Here is an 18,694-nt window from a genome sequence, read left to right as displayed (position 1 = left end):
TGCATTTGTTACCAAATAACTAAGAATTTGACCAAATATTTGGAAAGGAAGCCCCTTCATCCATCCCATCTCGTTTTGGAGGGATTGAACAAGCGGTGTAGTACACTACAGTTAACATCAGATGGTAGTATAATCCCACAGGACAGACCGAAACAGGCAGGCCATTTGTTTCCAAAGGGTTTTATTATTCAATAAAAGGTCCGTGTGTTAGTCTCAGTCATTCACTGTCCCTGTTTGAGCACTAAACTAAGTATCCTTCAATGCAATGTTTATTTCCCGTCTTTTCTCCCTTCCTTGAGGAAATCACTGATCTGTATGGACTGGATAAGTGAGAACGAGACTGTTTTCACCTAGACACCTCTCTCAGACCTGTGATTCCCTCAAGGAAGATCGGAAGGAAGGATGCATACAGAACCTCTCTCTCAGACAGACTTTTCACTTCACAGACAGCTTTTCTAATATAGACGACAAGCTAGGGGAAACACCCAGAAACACTGCAGAGATAATAACACTGTTGTGTTGCGCCATTTACCCGATTAAAAACACCATAGTGTTCCACCACCCAGCTTCACTCCAAAAGCAACACATATAGTAGAGACTCTAGCTACCTCTTCAGTGTTTCACATCTGAAGGGAAAAGATAGGTGTTAGCAATATGGTGGTGGCTTCTTTTAGGGCTGTACAGGGACTGTATTGCACTTGTTGTCTGAATGGCACTGTTCAGGAGCTGACTGAATTGGAGCAGTGCCTCTGTCTGTCGTGACTACATTTAAGGCACACAGCCGTGCTATTTACCTAACGAATGCACACTCCTGCTGACAAACCAAACTGACACAAATTTATAGTCACAGTCTCTCTAAGGAAGGATTGTTGCATCATCTTCAAAATGCAAACATTTCCCCAACGACAACCCTTCAAAGCGTCCCTGAGACAAACTAAGAAAGTGTTGCTATTTTATAAAAAGGAATGAATCCACAAAGTATAACAGTGAATCAATTAAATACACATTAAGATTGAGTGAAGGCAAAAAAAATGTCATTCCAGTTGACAGGTCTTCTCTGCGGTCCTTGTCCTTGTAGTGAACTGTGCTGTGTAAGTCAGTACCTGTCTGGAACGAAGGACAAAAACCAGAACGTTTAGCCAGAAAAACAGAGATTTCCATAGATGTGAATTGTGGGCCGCTGTCAACGGTGATGGTGATGACGTCAGGAAGGTCACAGTTTACACACAGGTTGATGACAACATCCACCTCAGGTCTCGGGCGGGGGCTGACTCCAGAGGAACCACCCTGGGCAACGATTAGGCTGCTGCATTCTCATTACCTACTTCTTTCCTCTAGTGTGAAGTGTGCACTTTCTCCCTCCCCAGCACAGCTCCCAAGAGCCTTAGATTGGCGTAAGCCTGGTGTCATGTCAGACCAGTGGTGTAGTGGAGGGTAAATGCACGTAAAAGCTGTTTACACACCTTTTTTATGTTTGCGCATTTTTGTGGAAAATGCATTGACAGTATAAGGAACGTTACTTTACTCACTGCGAAGGCAATCAAGCGTGTACCCACCTATTTCTTTACCACTACATCACTGCGCCAGACACACCCTAAACCTCATGGTTCTGTGCCCAGTGTCAGAGGGACTGGATGGAGGTCATTGTCCTCTCCCTCATCCATTCCCATTTGTCTCTATCCACAACTACTGAACACAAGCATTTCGCTACACCCGCAATAACATCTGCTAAATATGTCTATGTGTCCAATAATATTTGATTTGTAGGCTTCACGCACCCAATGCGACATTGTCTAAAATTGCATAATTTCCCTATCCTTTCTTTTTCTCTTCTTCCATCCTTATGTGTATCCATCACTCTCTTTGTCTCTCTCTTCCTCTCTTTCTCCATTCCTGTTAGTAGTATCTGTTGAGGCTGCGTGTGACAGTGTTGACATCAGGCTGTCCATTCATCCAGATCTCTCGCATGATCCTCTCTCGCTCCTCAACCCTCTGAGCTCGCTCCAACTCTACAGAACAAAACAAAACACAACCATCTTTATTTCAACTGCTTCCAGAACATTTTAATAATAAACTGTACACTTAAAAACAAAAAAGCACTTAAAATGTTTTCACAGTGTGTGTTACCTTCTGCGGAGGTGAAAACGCTGGTTTGCAGCAGCGTTCTCTCAAATCGCCTTCGTCGTCGAGCCGTACGGTCAGAGTTCCTGTCGTCCCAGTCCTCTGAGTCGCTGTCTTCACTCGTCTCTGTGGTTACGCCAGGGTTGCCTGTGTTAGGGTGGCCAGGTTGGTGGTGGTGGTGACAGTGATGGTCCCCATGGTGATGGTGGTGAGTCCTGTTTCTATGGTGATGTCGCCGTCGGTTACTGTAGTGACAGTCGGTGCGACAGTGTATCTGCACCACCAGGGCACAGAGGGTGAGAAGGAGACCCACACACACACCACTAACAAACACAAGAGCTGCTCGCTCCGGCTGGTCTGAGACAAGAGAGAGAGGGAGAGGGAGAGAGAAAGAGAGACAAACAAAGAGCATGAGAGCAGAAAATATATTTTTTAAATGTTACCTTTATTTAACGAGGCAAGTCAGTTCAGAACAAATCCTTATTTACAATGAAGGCCTACCAGGGAACAGTGGGTTAACTGCCTTGTTCAGGGGATTTAATTACCTTGTCAGCTCGGGGATTCAATCCAGCAACCTTTCGGTTACTAGTCCAACGCTCTAACCACTAGGCTACCTGCCAAGATTAATAAGAGTAATCTTCTTTATATATGCAAGTAAGACTGACAGACACCTGTCGAGCTCCCGAGTGGCGCGGCGGTCTAAGGCACTGCATCTCAGTGCTAGAGGCATCACTACAGAACCTGGTTAGATTCCAAGCTGTATCACAACCGGCCGAGATAGGGAGTCCCATAGGGCGGCTCACAGTTGTCCAGGTTAGGGTTTGGCCGGGATAGACCATCATTGTAAATAAGAATTTGTTCTTAACTGACTTGTCTAGTTAAATAAAGGTAAAAAAGTATATGTTTTTCAATCATCATTTGTAACAAAAATATATTCCAAACAATAGCAATAACACCTGTACAATCCAGGCGGCTGGAGGCACCTTAACTGGGGAGGATGTGCTCATAGTAATGGCTGGAACGGAATCAATGGAACGGTATCGAACACTTCAAACATGTGGTTTCCATGTGTTTGATACCATTCCATTCACTCAATTCCAGCCATTGTTTTGAGCCTTCCCCCACTCAGCACCCTCCTGTGCTGTACAACTGTTGTATCAGTCAATATTTACCTGCTATGAAGGTGTAGGCCGCCAGGGCGTTGCTAAACAACGCCATCTCCTGGGAGACCACCTTCACCTCCATATTTGGGCTGGGACTTCCTGTGGGTGGGGCATTCATGATGATGCCACTAACTGTGTCTTTGGCCTCTCTGGTCTAGGCTAGTATCTTCTGTCTATAAGTCAGACTCGGCTGACTCTGGTCTTTAATCCTATATGGTTTTATGGAAACACAATTTGAACCCTTAGGGCATCATCAGGTCTTCTGGCTACCCCTTCCATAAAGTCTGAACTGAATTCTCTCCTTTCCTCAGCTGAGAACAGCACAGCAGTCTTCTCTGTCACTGTAGGCTTCAAATATGGGGGGAGGGAGAGAGGGAGGGAAGGAGAGTAGTGAGTGACAAAGTAAGATCATTTTAATTGATCTCATAATTATTGCATGATTTACAAGAAAGTCTGAGAAATGTCCCTATCCTGGTATCTCCTCGTTAGCCATATGTTAAATAAAAGTGTCACAAAAACATTGAGCAAGCGACGAACCCCGTCTCAAACTCTGATGGCTCTGGATGATGGTGGGTCTGTCTGGCGAGTCTAGAGAAAATGACAGAGCCCGAGACAATCATTGGTTTCCACTTTTCCCCCTTGTAAACATGCCATTGCAGTTATGTAGTCAATAAAGCAATACAAAATGCTCTAATTTACCCCAGACATACCACTTAGATGTTATCCAAACACAGTGGCCTTCCACCCAATCAGAAGGAGAGGACAAAATGGCAGTATTTAGTGAAGGGAAAGAAATTGTAAACACTGTAAACTTAGAAAGGCAGCGCTGCTTTTCATGGTTTGGCAAGCCTCGTTGCGATAAATAAAAATATATACCAATGTAATTTAACGACCAAAAAATGGACAGCTGTGCCATATAAATTGTAAAATTGATATTTTCGATGTACCAATTCCATGGCACGTGGTTAATGAATTGACATGCAGAATTACGCCGGATTCAAAACGTCCAATTTTTCTGTTTAAAATATTATACAAAAATCTTGCAACCAATAGAATGTTATATATATACAACTATCCCAGCTCTGCAGATTTTCATTAGATCATTTATTTTGGTATTGTCCATATGTAGCTCATTTGTGGTCACAGGTCCAGGAATGGCTGAGAATTGCAACATTTACCTAGAACTAACGCTGCAGATAGCAATATTGGGTGATTTGAAAAGTCAAAGTCAATCGATCAATAATATAATAATTATTTTAGCAAAATGTTTCTCTTTAATTTACAATCTGTAGAAGCTAGAAGAATAGAAAGGTTCAGGACTTTTGGGAAGTGTCACACCCTGACCATAGTTTGCTTTGTAGGTTTCTATGTTTTGGTTGGTCAGGGTGTGATCTGAGTGGGCATTCTATGTTGGATGTCTTGTTTGTCTATTTCTATGTCTGGCCTGATATGGTTCTCAATCAGAGGCAGGTGTTAGTCATTGTCTCTGGTTGGGAACCATATTTAGGTAGCCTGGGTTTCACTGTGTGTTTGTGGGTGATTGTTCCTGTCTCTGTGTTTGCACCAGATAGGACTGTTTAGGTTTTTGCAAATGTATTGTTTTGTTAGTTATTTCATGTCTAGTTCCTTTATTAAAGAACATGAATAACCACCACGCTGCATTTTGGTCTGCTTCTCCTTCACCACAGGAAAACCCTTACAAGAAGCTTCACAGCACAGTTGAAAAATATATGGCAAATAGAAATCCAAAATGGATGGTGTTAAGCAATAGATGGGAGTGGTTGAATGGAGCTGAAGGGTGGGACTACTAACAACAATGTATATAGGTTCAGAAATGTTGTGAAATAGCACAGTTACAAATAGAAATCAAACTCGATGGACATCAGAAATAGAGGAAGGACTAAAATCAAACAAAATATAACTATTGTAAAATGGATTGTGTCTGTAAAGTGTGTAACTTATGTATAAACTGAAGGTAGAAGCCTAAGTGTTATTGTTTATTAGTTTACTCCAATTGGGGGAAGGGTGGTAGGGGTTGTGGGTAATAATAAAGGTACAGTTGAAGTCGGACGTTTACATACACTTAGGTTGGAGTCATTAAATATAATTTTTCAACCACCCCACAAATGTATTGTTAACAAACTATAGTTTTGACAAGTCGCTTAGGACATCTACTTTGTGCATGACACAAGTCATTTAAAAAAAAAAAAATGTTTTATTTGACTTATTACTTATCCCACTATATCACAAATCCAGTGGGTCAGAAGTTTACATACACTAAGTTGACTGTGCCTTTAAACAGCTTGGAAAATTCTAGAAAATGATGTCATGGCTTTAGAAGCTTCTGTTAGGCTAATTGACATAATTTGAGTCAATTGGAGTTGTTGCCTACCTTCAAACTCAGTGCCTCTTTGCTTGACATCATGGGAAAATCAAAATAAATCAGTCAATCAGTCAAGACCTCCACAAGTCTGGTTCATCCTTGGGAGCAATTTCCAAACCCCTGAAGGTACCACATTCATCTGTACAAACAACAGTACGCAAGTATAAACAGCATGGGACCCCGCAGCCGTCATACCGCTCAGGAAGGAGACGCGTTCTGTCTCCTAGAGGTGAACGTACTTGGTGCGAAAATTGCAAATCAAACCCAGAACAACAGCAAAGGAACTTTTGAAGATGCTGGAGGAAACGGGTATCTATTTCCACAGTGAAACGAGTCCTATATTGACATAACCCGCTCAGCAAGGAAGAAGCCACTGCTCCAAAACCACCATAAAAGAGCCAGACTACGGTTTGCAACTGCACATGGGGACAAAGATCGTACTTTTTGGAGAAATGTCCTCTGGTCTGATGAAACAAAAATAGAACTGTTTGGCCATAATGACCATAGTTATGTTTGGAGGAAAAAGGGGGAGGCTTGCAAGCCGAAGAACACCATCCCAACTGTGCAGCATCATGTTGTGGGGGTGCTTTGCGGCAGGAGGGACTGGTGCACTTCACATAATAGATGGCATCATGAGGGAGGAAAATGATGTGGATATATTGAAGCAACATCTCAAGACATCAGTAAGGAAGATAAAGCTTGCGTCTTCTAAATGAACCAAGACCCTAAGCTTTCTTCCAAAGTTGTGGCAAAATGTCTTAAGGACGACAACAGTCAAGGTATTGGAGTGGCCATCACAAAGCCCCGACCTCAATCCTATAGAAAATTTGTGGGCAGAACTGAAAAGGCGTGTGCGAGCAAGGAGACCTACAAACCTGACTCAGTTACACCAGCTCTGTCAGGAGGAATGGGCCAAAATTCACCCAATTTATTGTGGGAAGCTTGTGGAAGCCTTCCTGAAATGTTTGACCCAAGTTAAACAATTTAAAGGAAATGCTACCAAATACTAATCCAGTGTATGTAAACTTCTGACCCACTGGGAATGTGATGAAAGAAATGAAAGCTGAAATAAATCATTCTCTACTATTATTCTGACATTTCACAGTCTTAAAATAAAGTGGTGATCCTAACTGACCTAAAACAGGGAATTTTTACTATGATTAAATGTCAGGAATTGTGAAAAACTGAGTTTAAATGTATTTGACTAAGGTGTATGTAAACTTCTGACTTCCACTGTATATGTATGTGTATGTATGTATGTATTTTAGATATATTTACCCCAAAAATATATAGGGGATTGGAAATGATGCAGACAATTACATCGATGGAAGCAACAATCTATCCACAATATTAAAGCTGATACACCCCCTAAAAAAAACGTTTATTTTTTATAAAGCCTTGTTCCTTGGGTTACGGTTTTCCAAGGAGAGGGAGAGAGAGGAGAGAAAGAAAAAGAGCGAAGGAGAGAGAGTGAAGGTGTGGGAATATAGGGTCCATGAGTCATTGTCTGATCAGAATAGCAGACCGGCAACCCTGAAGAAAACACCCCTCTCTTCCATTTCCCCTTCTACCCACTTTCTCCTTGTCTCTCTTTCCTCCGCTCCCCCTCTCATTCTCTTCCCTCCTACACACATAGGACTCATATTCCAGACAGAAAATAAAGTTGCATCGGTATGTCTTCTCTCCTTTTCTCACATAAACTCAAGCAATCGTCCAGGCAGGCACAAGCACACACACTCAACAGACAGAAGGAAAGAAATAACTTAAATAAGGGAGAAAGCCCTGTGTAAATTTGTGACAGATACATATTCATCTATCTTCCGTGGAGATGATTTGGACAGTACTGAAAATGAGGAACAGGGAACTGTAGACTACACAGTTTCAGCGCTGGTTGTGTGTGTGTGTGTGTGCGCAGTAATGTGTGTTTGCGTGTGAATTTAGCAGAGGTGTGGACTCGAGTCACAAATATGATGACTTGCAACTCGACTTTGACTTTAACACCAATGACTCGCGACTTGACTTGATACCCTCCCCAAGCCCAAATAGTAAAAATTATGCTATTAAAAAAAGTGTGCAGCACATCAACTCTTAATTTAACGGATTACAGTTTGAATCGGACAGCAGCCAATCAAATTGTGCCAGCTGAGAAAAAGTTGTGCGTGGCAGTGCAGAGGAACGTCGGCGGGTGAATTCAGATGGAGCCCTTGGAAAGATGATACCCAAAATTATTATTTTTGGATATAAAGACAACGCTGTATCAACAAAAAAACGGATTGCAACTTGCAAAACACGCGGGAAGAAAATTACAGACGGAGGCGCAACATTTTCCAACTTTGTTCGACATTTGAAGCTGCACAAGGACGTTAAAAGTCGTGGCTAATATAGCCGACAGCTATATATTTTATTACTTTACTGGTGTATCATGTAGGCTAACGTAATGTTACATCAATGAGCCTCCACACAGTCAGTCAGTGCGGGAACGTGATCATTGCACCCAAGATTGAGCTACAACTGGTTAGGCAGTTGGTAGCCTAAATCCTGCCTGATGTTACTGCTGTTTCTAAAACCATTGACATACGTTAGCCTACTGTAACCACACAGAGAGTGTGTGCGCGTGTGCGTGTGTGTGTGTTGGACGATTGTGTACAAGCCTACATCGCCGATTGTGCCCCATAGCGATCCTGGATAGTCGATCACTATTGGGGGGGGGTCTTTGTCATGGCTACCCATGTATTTCCATGGAAATATAACATTTATTTGGAAAGTAATAAATATAGAGATATTTTTAAAAGCATTCATGATTTGCATAAATGTGAAATTACACTTGTTAAAATTATGAAATGGTATTACATTTGGTGAAGAGCACATTATGACTTGTTTAGGACTCAAAACTCAAAGTTTAGGACTTGAGACTTGACTCGGACTTGCCTGCCCTGACTTAGGACTTGACTTGGGACTTACTTGTGACTTGTAAAACAATGACTTGGTTGGTCCCACCTCTGGAACGCAGACTGAGTTTAGTTGACTGTCAGTGAAACAATCCACGCTGTCTGCTTTGTGATGGACGGGAGAGAGAAACAAAGAGAATGAGAGGGGAACAGACCAGGTCAGCTAAAGGTGAAATTAAATCTATTATCCAGGCGTGGTTTGTCGGATGCCCTTATCAAACAGACTGAGCTGATAATGATAGGTGAGTTTTATAAGAGTCAGACTTGGCTCACACACAGCTCGTTAAAACTGGTCACAGCTCGTTAGACCTCATTAGAACACTCAACTCAACGGATTACAGTCTAATACAGTTAGAATGACTCGACTAAACACAGTTCATGAACTCTCCTTCTTTTTTAGCCTCTCCTTTCCTCTCTCCTTCTCCCCTCTTCCTCCTTTCCATTCGTATGTCTCCTTTCCTCTCTCCTTCTCCCCTCTTCCTCCTTTCCATTCGTATGTCTCCTTCTTCTCTCCTTTTTTCTTCTTCTTCTACTCTGTTTCTGTGAGACTGCAGGTGCAGACGAAAACCTATTGCTTGGTAATTGACACAGACATGTACAGACAGAGACAGACAGACAGTCTTACAGCACAATAGTCCATTGTAGTGCAGAGTCCCTGTGCTGTTTTAAACTGGGCTCCTATTTCTCTCCTATAATGCTCAACTCCTAACCCACTTTGGCATGACTCCGATCAGTGTGTGCAGAATTCTGACAAAAATAAGCCCCCCCCCACACCACACACACACACACACACAGCTCTGACCATTAATATTCCAGAGAAGCCATGCCTCCAGCTTTCAGACCAAATTTAGCCAAAAAAGCGTGCATGTGCATGTGTGTGTTTACTCTGAGACGATTGCAGAGTGACACTGGACTGTCTGCTTTTAACATACAACCATCTCATTAAACTGCTTAAAGAGTGAATGGGAACAGACAGACAGACAGAGAGAGAGAGACAGACAGACAGACAGACAAAGACCTATAGAAACAGAGAGAGGATATTGTAGTTAGAGCATGCTACAGTCCAAACACAGCAACACTACAGGTCACCAGTTTTTTCAAAGCAAATGTAGATCACATCTTTTGAGTGAACGAGAAGGCGAGACAGTTGGAGAGCGAGAGGGAGAGCAAGAAAGAGAAAGAGTCTGCACCCCCCCTCCCCTCACAACCACACTGTAGGAGCCCCCCATTCATAAATCAACTCAACAACTCTCTGCTGGTGCCTGTGTGTGTGTGTGTGTGTGGGTGTGTGTGTGTGTGTGTGTGTGTGTGTTCCCTAAACATATACAATCATGCGCATCCTGTAGCCAAACCCACAGACCAGCAGTGGAGTCACAATGTGACACACTAGATTATTCTGCTTCTCTAAATGCCACACATTATCCAACACACACACACACACACACACACACACACACACACACACACACACACACACACACACACACACACACACACACACATACACCAACACACAACTTCATACACACACAAAGACACATACTATATGTCCCACTCATCCACCAGAAACGTTAAGGGAACATTAACGTCAACAAATAGGCTACTGTTCATACTTACACATCCATGATCCAGATTATTAATCTATTCCATTGAAACATTTTTTACATTTCATGTTCTCCTTTCTTCCTCTGCCCTCTTCTTTTTTCTCCTCCCGTCCTGTTTTTGAGCCGTGGTAAGTGCGGCACCAGTGAAACCAATATCCAAAGCCCAGAGACCCAGCAGCAGAAACAGAGGAAGTGGAGAGTAGAGAGGAGGGATTCCTCCTTCAACAGATTAGTATTTTCCGAGCGAGACCAGCAACAGCTCAAAGTCACAGAGAGATACAGGTTTACAGAGGTTTTACAATCACAGTTTTCCAATAATGATTTTTCAAAGTTTTCCAGGTCCGTCTCCCGGTAGACAGGGGTCGATCCCTGGAAGCTGGAATGTGACACGCGAGCAGCTCACCCCCACGGACACTCACTCACACACACACAAACACACTACCCTCACTCACATATACACACACTCTCTTGCCCCACACTCGTCTTCCTATAATCCCCTCACACTCTTCTTCCTAAAAACCCCTCACACTCTCATCTCCCACACTCAGTAAGACCCTCAGTCTCTGCCATGCATTCCCCCTCCTACACCTCAACCTGATGACTATACTGAACAGAGAGAGAGCAACACTGGGGCACAAAGAAAGACGGAGAGAAACAGAGAGAGCGAGAAGCCAGGGGAGAGGGGGGAGAGAGAGAGCGAGAGGGAGGGAGGAGTGAGTATGACATGGGAATTTCATTCAGCTTTGACTGGGAATTTGCCTGCTGAATTTTCCAGAGAACATTCCCTGGGGACGTCAGATGCTATAACACACACACACACACACACATACACACACACAAACACACACTAATCTAGTAGACAAAACAGTTATTCCAGATGTTTTGCCCATGTCTGCTTGAAACCCTGAGTTATCTGTTGTTGTCACCTGATCCAGTGGGCCGAACACCCACCCCCACTGCCCCGACCACACACACCTGGGAGCAGACCTACTTTGACCTCCAACCCTTGTGAACCTTTTTAATATGTTGTGAAAAACTCTCAGTATGAGATACTTGTGTGTGTGTGTGTGTGTGTGTGTGTGTGTGTGTGTGTGTGTGAGAGCTGCAACAATGATTGAAGAATCTGAAAGAGCCAATCAAATGCAATCAGTGTTAGATGATAAGGAAACATGACATCTGTCTTTCGCTCTGTTGATTGCATCATTTACTCTACCAGACCTTAGTAATGCACAACATACCAATGCAACTTTTCCCCCTAGGGAACAACAATATACACAACTTTGACCAATAACGCACCATTGCTCACAACTCTCACACAACCTTTTAGAGAACAACACAACCACCATACAACCTACACACAACTCCCTTTCACCTACGTATTGACTGGCCAACAGGGCAGTCATTCAGTCCTCTGTGTGAGAACAGCTATTGTGTGCCTCTATGATTGTCCTCTCCCTTTCCCTGTGTGTGTGTGTGTGTGTGTGTGTGTGTGTGTGTGTGTGTGTGTGTGTCAATATATATATATATATATATATATATATACTGTATATATTATAAATATTTATATATTTCTTAATTCCATTATTTTACTTTGAGATGTGTGTGTAATGTTGTGAATTGTTAGATACTACTGCACTGTTGGAGCTAGGAACACAATTCTGGATATTGTTTGCTTACAACTAGGAAATGTAGATGGCCGTGTCTACCGGTGAGATGCAGAAATGCTCATTTTAAATGGCACATATTACATGTTAATAACATATTAATGACTAGATTAGGAGAGGGACTCACAGAAAGAGAGAGAGAAAGCCGGAGAGAGAAATCTGGGTCGAGAGGAGAGGAGAGGAAGAGGCAGATTGGGCCTCTGCTCCAGCTGACTCGGTCATGGGAATGATTCGATTAGCACTGTGCATGAGCACGACTTATGTAACATAACACACAAACATCTCAAAAAATAATGAAGGGACTGTCTCTGAGCCAAAACACAAACCAACCAAGACTGGCATTCAGATAGAGGTCATGTCAGGGAAGATACATGCACACACCCACACAGACAATCGCACACGCACACACACACACACACACACACACACACACACACACACACACACACACACACACACACACGTGCGTCAGGAGAAATACACCTCCCTTTTTCTCCAGCACATACAGTATACTGTATAAAAACACTCTTAGCAGTGTTAATACAAAAAATGACATTAACATGTCGCAATGGCAGTTGGTTGCACGACTCAAGACTGTGTGAGCCCACTGAGCTAAAAGTGTGAGCCCACTGAGCTCAAGATACAGGCAAGGGTAGCTCTGCTCCTTAGGGAATTGACAGATGTGTTAGTGCAGGGGTGGAGAAAACCCCTGCCTTAGAGTTCCAGTGAGAAGCTTCACTTTAATTAGTCACGTTAGATTTATATAGATACAGTATACTGCACAATGGAGATGGAGTGCTCTCAAAAGTAAATTCTTCTCTGATAAGTGGGTCATGGAGTGCACTTGAGTTGTCACTATGCAGACGTAGCGGCGTACAGGACACTTCAGAGTCGTTAGTGCGCACTGCTGCCCCTCACTTACCCACAACCCTCTGTGCCTCTATCTCATTGGAGGATCATTATGCAACCTTTCAGCCACTGTCTCTCTGTGCTGAAAGAATTTCCTCCACTAACCTTAAGAAATCATCTGCCTTCAGGTTACAAAGATCGTTGTTTCTGTGAGTTGTGTTGACAATGCTTGCTCTCAATAGACGTGATGTTGTTCTCCAACCATGTGTTTGTGCGAGTGTGCGTGTGCGTGTCTATGCCTGTTTGTCTCTGTGTATGTGTTTGTGTGTGAAACAACATGGACGTGTGGAGAGATTCTCTCAAACTGCCCGTGCTCCATTTTTTTAGAGGTTTCAACCAGAACTGAGCAACAAACGTAACACATCTTTAAGAGCACTTCAGGTCCTAACCACATGTGACGAGAGAGCAGCAGCAGAGTGTGTATGTTTGTGTACTGCCGTGCGTTCTGTTAGTCTCTCTGCCTTGTGTGTGTGTCTGTGTGTGTGTGTGTGTGTGTGTGTGTGTGTGTGTGTGTGTGTGTGTGTGTGTGTGTGTGTGTGTGTGTGTGTGTGTGTGTGTGTGTGTGTGTGTGTGTTGGCCAGTGAACAGACAGAGATTGGTTAACAAACACACTGTATCACACAGCCTGTCATTCACTGGCTCCTCTCTAATGTTACACTGTCATATAGGCTTTACTGAGGGTTTGACCTCAGGGCCAGGTTAGGGATGATAAAAGCTATGTGTTGGTGTGGGTGTGTGTGTGTAATATTGGCTTTAGTGTGGGTTTAACCTTAGTGCCAGACACGATTCATTCAGGCTACATCAGAGTTCAGCTGAACTGACTGTGCACTCAGATATAGATTTCCTTCATGAGTAAATTCATTTACACAGCTTCAACATGCCATTTACACCAAAAATAGAGATTTGGTTGTAAAAAAATGATCCTTTAATACACATTCTAAGTTCATTTGTCCAAATACTTTTGGTTCCCTAAAATGGGGCGACTCTGTACAACGGGTGCTGTAATTTCTAAACGGTTCACCCAATATGGATGAAAATACCATCAAATGAAATCTGACAGTCTGCGCTTTAACCTCATAGTCATTGTAATAATATCAAGTGCAGAGCCAAAACAACAAAACATTTGTCCAAATGGACCTCACTGTATGCGACTGCAGACACACATGACGCGCGCACACACACACACACACACACACACACACACACACACACACACACACACACACACACACACACACACACACACATCCTGAGTGTTTTAGAGCTGAGAAGGGTCCAGATACTTTTTTTGCAATTTCACTTGTTTTTGAGAAACCCCAACCAGCGATTCACATCCTCATCCTCGTTGTGCAGTACATGGGGATCATGAACAACTGCTCCACAAACACTGAAATATGTCCTTTTAGAAACTGAAAAGCTCTCAGTACAGTGATGCAGGTCTTTAAATGTTTTTGGAGCATTTCTTTAAAAAATATCCTGAGCCCCGGTACTGCACAACAGGTATGAGGAAGTGAATCGCTGGTTGGGGTAAGTGCACTTAATTCTCCTTTAAAGTAGTCAAATATTTAGTATTTGGTCCCATATTCTTAGCACACAATGACTACATCAAGCTTGTGACTCTACAAGCTTGTTGGATGCATTTGCAGTTTGTTTCGATTGTGTTTCAGATGATTTTGTGTCCAACAGAAAATAATGGTAAATAATGTAGATGTTTCGGAACACTTCTACATTCATGTGGATGCTACCATGGTTACGGATAATCCCGAATGAATCGTGAATACTGATGACTGAAAAAGATACAGAGGAACAAAGATCATACCCCCAAGACATGTTAACCTTTTACCATTACCAATAACAGGGGAGGTTAGCGTGGCTTGGGGGTATGATATTTGTGCATCTATAACGCCACTCATCGATATTCACGATTCATTCAGGATTATCCGCAATCATGGTAGCATCCACATTAATGTAGAAGTGTTTAGAAACATATTATATTCTAATTTACAATAAAGGTTCATCTAAAATGACACAATACCTTATTTACCATTAATTTCTATTGGGTACAAAATCATCTGAAACATAACCAAAACAAACTTCAAATGCTTCCAACAAGTGTGTAGAGTCACAAGCCTGATGTAATCATTGCATGCTTGGAATATGGGACCAAATACTAAACTTTTAACTACATTAATACACATATACAGTTGAAGTCGGAAGTTTACATACACCTTAGCCAATTACATTTAATCTCGTTTTTTCACAATTCCTGACATTTAATCCTAGTAAAAATTCCCTGTCTTAGGTCAGTTAGGATCACCACTTTATTTTCAGAATGTGAAATGTCAGAATAATAGTAAAGATAATTATTTATTTCAGCTTTCATTTCTTTCATCATATTCCCAGTGGGTCAGAAGTTTACATACACTCAATTAGTATTTGGTAGCATTGCCTTTAAATCGTTTAACTTGGGTCAAACATTTCAGGTACCTTCTACAAGCTTCCCACAATAAGTTGGGGGAATTTTGGCTCATTCCTCCTGACAGAGCTGGTGTAACTGAGTCAGGTTTGTAGGCCTCCTTGCTCGCACATGCCTTTTCAGTTCGGCCAACAAATTTTCCATATGATTGAGGTCAGGGCTTTGTGATGGCCACCCCAATACCTTGACTTTGTTGTCCTTAAGCCATTTTGCCACAACTTTGGAAGTATGCTTACGGTCATTGTCCATTTGGAAGATCAACACATATATTGAAGCAACATTGGAAGATGTTGCTTCAATATGTGTCACGTTCTGACCTTTATTTCCTTTGTTTTGTCGTTATTTAGTATGGTCAGGGCGTGAGTTGGGGTGGGCAGTCTATGTTTGTTTTTCTATGATTTGGGATTTCTATGTTTCGGCCTAGTATGGTTCTCAATCAGAGGCAGGTGTCGTTAGTTGTCTCTGATTGAGAATCATACTTAGGTAGCCTGGGTTTCACTGTTTGTGGGTGGGTGTTTGTTTCCGTGTCTGTGCTTTTCACCACACGGTACTGTTTCGGTTTTTGTTCGTTTATTGTTTTTGTATTCATAGTGTTCAGTTTATGTTTTTTAAATAAACAACCATGGACACTTACCACGCTGCGCATTGGTTTTCTGATCCTTCTCGCTTCTCCTCCTCAGATGAAGATGAGGAGGAAAACCCTTACAATATGTCCACATATTTTCCTCCCTCATGATGCCATCTATTTTGTGAAGTGCACCAGTCCCTCCTGCAGCAAAGCACCCCCACAACATGATGCTGGCACTCCTATACTTCACGGTTGGGATGGTGTTCTTCTGCTTGCAAGCCTCCCCCTTTTTCAAACAAACATAACTATGGTTATTATGGCCAAACAGTTTTATTTTTGTTTCATCAGACGAGGGGACATTCCTCCAATAAGTATGATATTGTTCCCATGTGCAGTTGCAAACCGTAGTCTGGCTTTTTTATGGTGGTTTTGGAGCAGTGGCTTCTTCCTTGTTGAGCAGCCATGTCGATATAGGACTAGTTTTACTGTTGATATAGATACTTTTGTACCTGTTGCCTCCAGCATCTTCACAAGGTCCTTTGCTGTTGTTCTGGGATTGATTTGCACTTTTCGCACCAAAGCACGTTCACCTCTAGGAGACAGAACGCGTCTGCTTTCTGAGCAGTATGACAGCATGACAGAGTGGTCCCATGCTGTTTATACTTGCGTACTGTTGTTTGTACAGATGAACGTGGTACCTTCAGGCATTGACTGATTTCTTTTGATTATCCCATGATGTCAAGCAAAGAGGCACTGACTTTGAAGGTAGGCCTTGAAATACATCCACAGGTACACCTCCAATTGACTCAAATTATGTCAATTAGTCTATCAGAAGCTTCTAAAGCCATGACATAATTTTCTGGAATTTTCCAAGCTGTTTAAAGGCACAGTCAACTTAGTGTATGTAAACTTCTGACCCACTGGAATTGGGATACAGTGAATTATAAGTGAAATATTCTGTCTTTAAACAATTGTTGGAAAAATTACTTGTGTCATGCACAAAGTAGATGTCCTAACCGACTTGCCAAAACTATAGTTTGTTAACAACACATTTGTGGAGTGGTTGAAAAACACGTTTTAATGACTCCGACTTCAACTGTACATATCCAAACCAGAAGCCATGGATTACAGGCAACATCCGCATCGAGCTAAAGGGTAGAGCTGACGCTTTCAAGGAGCGGGAGTCTAATCCAGACGCTTATAAGAAATCCCGCTATGCCCTCAGACGATCCATCAAACAAGCGTCAATACAGGGTTAAGATTGAATTCTACAACATCGGCTCTGACGCTCGTCCGATGTGGCATGGCTTCAAAACTATTATGGTCTACAAAGGGAAACCCAGACACGAGCTGCCCAGTGACGTGAGCCTAATGCCTTGTATGCTCGCTTCGAGGCAAGCAACACTGAAGCATACACAAGAGCACCAGCTGTTCTTGATGACTGTGTAATAACGCTTTCGGTAGCCGATGTAAAGAAAACCTTTAAACAGGTCAACATTCACAAAACTTGTGGGGCCAGACGGATTACCAGGACGTGTACTCAAAGCATACGTGGACCAACTGTCAAGTGTCTTTACTGACATTTTCAACATATCCCTGACCGAGTCTGTAATACCTACATGTTTCAAGCAGACCACCATTGTCCCTGTGCCCAAGAACACTAAGGTAACCTGCCTAAATTACTTCTGACCCATAGCACTCACATCTGTAGCCATGAAGTGCTTTGAAAGGCTGGTCATGGCTCACATCAACACCATTATCCCAGAAACCCTAGACCCACTCCAATTTGCATACCGGTCCAACAAATCCACAGATGATGCAACCTCTATTCCACTCAACACTGCCCTTTCCCACCTGGACAAAAGGAACACGGGTAGGTAACAACACATTCGCCAAGCTGATCCTCAACACGGGGTCCCTCAGGGGTGCATGCTCAGTCTCCTCCTGTACTCCCTGTTGACTCATGACTGCATGGCCAGGCACGACTCCAACACCATCATCAAGTTTGCCGATGACACAACAGTGGTACATAGAGGCCTGATCACAGACAACGATGAAACAGCCTATAGGAAAGGATGTCAGAGACCTGACCATGTGGTGCCAGGATAGCAACCTCTCCCTCAACGTGATCAAGACAAAGGAGGTGATTGTGGATTACAGGAAAAGGAGGACCGTACACACCCCCATTCCCATCGACGGGGCTGTGGTGGAGCAGGTTGAGAGCTTCAAGTTCCTTGGTGTCCACGTCACCAACGAACTATCATGGTCAAAACACACTAAGAAAGTTGTGAAGAGGGCACGACAAAGCCTATTCCCACTCAGGAGACTGAAAATATTTGGGATGGGTCCTCAAAATGTTCTACAGCTGCACCATTGAGAGCATCTGACTGGTTGCATCACTGCCTGTTCGGCCTCTGACCACAAGGCACTGCAGAGGGTAGTGTGTACGGCCCAGTACACATTTTTTTCCAAACAGTTTTTTTGTGTCAGCAATTAGACATTGTTCTTAGGGGGGGCTAGTTACCCCCTAGTACCCTAATATTGCCTGGTTCCACTTTAGATCTAATATCCCTTGCGAATTGATCTTGATCATCTGTTGTCCGCTTGATATACAGCAGGGTTAAGTTTGATTTAACAGAGAAAGCATCAAGGTAATGAGTCCATGTTTTTTTGTGTCGGATTGGACACCGACTTTAATGTGCACAAATGTGTAGGATAGAATACTGCACAACACCCAACGCTTTTCCTTTGAATTATTCTGGATATAATGACAACAAATGACATAGCCTAGTGGGCTATTCACACATCTGGTAATGAAAAAACATACATTTTGTTTTCCATGTTACACCTTCAATTTG

The 18,694-nt window shown here is 42.7% G+C and overlaps 1 protein-coding gene across 8 annotated transcripts; it reads right to left on the bottom strand.

Annotated features, from left to right (window-relative positions):
- Positions 1-164: 164 nt before the first annotated feature.
- LOC112261487 (protein eva-1 homolog A-like) lies at positions 165-10,863 on the bottom strand. 8 transcript variants are annotated; one of them, XM_042329824.1, is made up of 6 exons: positions 10,233-10,863; positions 8,629-9,633; positions 3,822-3,872; positions 3,294-3,632; positions 2,128-2,478; positions 165-2,009 (listed from the first exon to the last, which is right to left on the bottom strand). In XM_042329824.1, the coding sequence occupies exons 4-6, from the start codon at positions 3,400-3,402 to the stop codon at positions 1,897-1,899; spliced, it is 573 nt and encodes a 190-aa protein (XP_042185758.1). In that variant the 5' UTR covers positions 3,403-3,632; positions 3,822-3,872; positions 8,629-9,633; positions 10,233-10,863; the 3' UTR covers positions 165-1,896. The 8 variants fall into 8 exon arrangements, with proteins under 8 accessions (XP_042185758.1, XP_024292623.1, XP_024292625.1 ...); XM_024436855.2 differs by having other exon boundaries at positions 8,629-9,189; XM_024436857.1 differs by having other exon boundaries at positions 8,629-8,720.
- Positions 10,864-18,694: the final 7,831 nt, after the last annotated feature.

The sequence above is a fragment of the Oncorhynchus tshawytscha genome, linkage group LG11 (genome assembly GCF_018296145.1).
Source record: "Oncorhynchus tshawytscha isolate Ot180627B linkage group LG11, Otsh_v2.0, whole genome shotgun sequence".
Taxonomy (NCBI): Eukaryota; Metazoa; Chordata; class Actinopteri; order Salmoniformes; family Salmonidae; genus Oncorhynchus; species Oncorhynchus tshawytscha.
Note: the sequence above shows the minus strand (reverse complement) of the source record. Positions and strands in the feature narration are given on the sequence as shown.

What these genes read in the sequence shown, in the direction of transcription:
- LOC112261487 (XM_042329824.1), bottom strand. Translation starts at nt 3,402, where the DNA reads ATGAATGCCCCACCCACAGGAAGTCCCAGCCCAAATATGGAGGTGAAG. An exon ending in GGCCTACACCTTCATAGCAG is followed by an intron (nt 2,479 to 3,293) that starts GTAAATATTGAC and finishes CTCTTGTCTCAG; the next exon opens with ACCAGCCGGAGCGAGCAGCT. An exon ending in CGTTTTCACCTCCGCAGAAG is followed by an intron (nt 2,010 to 2,127) that starts GTAACACACACT and finishes TTTGTTCTGTAG; the next exon opens with AGTTGGAGCGAGCTCAGAGG.